The sequence below is a fragment of the Entamoeba dispar genome, genomic scaffold (genome assembly GCF_000209125.1).
Source record: "Entamoeba dispar SAW760 scf_1105229457945 genomic scaffold, whole genome shotgun sequence".
Taxonomy (NCBI): domain Eukaryota; phylum Evosea; order Mastigamoebida; family Endamoebidae; genus Entamoeba; species Entamoeba dispar.
In genome coordinates this window covers 1-2,307 of record NW_001852946.1, presented here as the reverse complement: position 1 = coordinate 2,307, position 2,307 = coordinate 1, and the positions used below count along the sequence as shown (strand labels likewise).

General features: G+C 23.8%; 2 protein-coding genes across 2 annotated transcripts in view, besides 1 other annotated feature; both read right to left on the bottom strand.

Moving 5' to 3' along the window:
• EDI_061390 (uncharacterized protein) overlaps positions 1 to 450 on the bottom strand; it is a gene marked incomplete at both ends in the record, with an annotated part of 1,059 nt that extends 609 nt beyond the window's left edge. The window contains 2 exons of the mRNA XM_001734001.1: positions 69 to 290; positions 358 to 450. Of these exons, the coding sequence (XP_001734053.1) occupies positions 69 to 290; positions 358 to 450 (315 nt within the window). The remainder of the gene's footprint in view (positions 1 to 68; positions 291 to 357) is intronic.
• A 218-nt stretch (positions 451 to 668) lies between these two features.
• EDI_061380 (uncharacterized protein) lies at positions 669 to 1,991 on the bottom strand (the record flags this gene model as incomplete). The annotated part of the gene is made up of 1 exon (XM_001734000.1): positions 669 to 1,991. The coding sequence occupies one exon, from the start codon at positions 1,989 to 1,991 to the stop codon at positions 669 to 671; it is 1,323 nt and encodes a 440-aa protein (XP_001734052.1).
• Positions 1,992 to 2,054: 63 nt separating this feature from the next.
• Positions 2,055 to 2,149: a sequence feature (AT_rich).
• Positions 2,150 to 2,307: the final 158 nt, after the last annotated feature.

The following is a 2,307-nucleotide window of genomic DNA, read 5'->3' as shown; positions in this document are numbered from 1 at the left end:
AACATTGTAAATATTGGACTATTGATTAATCTTACTTCATTCATTTTTTTAGTATTTTAAATATTAACAAACTGCTTCATACAATTATAAATGATTTGTAACATCATTGTTAGTGTTTTTTCATGTGATATAATATCAATTAAACTAATACAACTATTCCAAATAGAAATAATAGTATTTGCAATGTTTTCTCCATCTTTAATTTCTATATGATTTTTATATTTTTGTTGTTCAGAAACTAATGCTAAAATAAGTTTTTTCATTTCTTCCTGAAAATTACTGAGTTTTGCCTATCTCATAGTTAATAAATTTTATTTCTACTTTCTACTTAGTAATAAAGATAAATAACTTCCAAACAGTTAACCATGTTTTAAAAGTTGTTTCTGAAAGTCCTTTTGATGTTTCAATGAACTTTCTTATTTGTTGTTCAGAGAGTTGAATTTGTTGCATATTTCTTTATTATCTTTGGTATTAGTTTTGAAGTTGAAAGAATGAGAGTTTTCTTCTTTTGTATATGTAAAAATCCACACTTCAGTAAGAACAGAAAATAATAAAAACAATTTTTCATTTTTTTGTTATTCAATTCTGTTTTTTTTTGGATAGTTTTTGTTTTAATGAATAAGGTTATTCTCTATCATCAAAAAACCGTAACATTAATAAAAAACAATTCATTGATAACACTTCGATTGTTGAGAACATACAGGGATTTGAGAAAGAACAGACAAATGATCAAGTTTTTCCTTTTCTTGAAGAAACCAATTAGGATATGAAATATCTTCAATATCCACATCAACAGAAGAACAACTATACTTTAATAACTCAGAACAACACTGATTTGGTGAGAGTGAAAAAAATTTTTGTAAAAGAGCTAACTGAAAATTAACTGGGATATTTAAATAATTCATATAGTCTTTTAGCCATTTTATTCTATCTGCTTCTTTATATTGTTTTGAATTGAAAATACAACCACATGCCTCTCCTGGTTTAATATTCATTTGTTGTATTGATTTACATTTTTCAGGACTAAAATTGATATGACTTCCTTTTAATCCATAACAATGTTGAACAAAATATTCTAATTGTTTCTTTTCTTTTCCTCTCATTAAATCAACTCGTTGTCTCATATATTCCATACAAACATTTGCATCAACTCCTGCATTCTTTAAAAAAATAACAATTTGTCTTCTTGTATCATATTTCATTTGGTATTTACCAGAAGACAATGAATGAATATGATACATACATGCAGGTAACTTTGATAAAACTACAGAAAGTTCTCTATTATTATTAAGTATTGTTTGCTGTTTTGTTTTTGGTAAAACAGATAATAAAGGTTGAAGAAGAAATGGAGGTTCATCTCTGAGAATTAATAAATCAATAAATTTTGGTTGTTTTAAAGGATTAAAAATACAATAGATAAAACATCCATAGATAAGTTCATTAGACGGAATTAATAAATATCCATTCTTTAATCTATATTTATAAAGAGGAAGTAACTGTGAAATTTTTTGAAATGGTACTTCAACTAATGGTATTGATGAAGTTTGAATTATACTTTTACATTGTAAAAGAGAAAAATGATTAAATGGAGATGTAAGATATAACCTATGAAGAAAGATAATACTTTCAATATTGTCAAATATATCTTTTCTTGAATGAAATGTTAAATAAAAATAATAGTAAGATAAGTAATCAAGTTGAATTTCTTTAATAGTTGTTAATGGTAAATTTTCTGAAATTAAGTGAATTAATTCTTTGTAAACCTGAACTCTCATTAAATCTTCATTTTCCATTGGTAATTGATATTTTTTTAAAATAGTGAAATAAATAAATGTTCTCTTTTCAATTATATCATAAAATTCACTTCTTTTATAACTATTAATTAATTGATTAAATACTGATTGGTCAAATTCTTTATACATTTGTAATTTAATATCATCTTTTGATTCATGAGGAAATCGTATAAATTGAGTTATTTCTTTTGTGTTCATGAAAACTGGAAGTTTAAACCCATTTTACTCTTTTTTATTAATAACACAATTTCATTATTTGTGTTATTTTATTTTTTGTTTTTAAAATAATATTAAATTATAATTTAATTTATTATATTTTTAATGAATAAAATTGTTTTTATTTTGTTAAATATTTTCAAGATATATCATCTCGAAGTTATTAGAATCCTTAATGGAGTGTGTCATTGGTATTGATTTAGGAACTACCTTCTCATGTATGGCAGTCTGGAAAGAAAATTCAAAGAGAGTTGAGATTATTACTAATAGACAAGGAAAAGAAATAACACCATCAGTT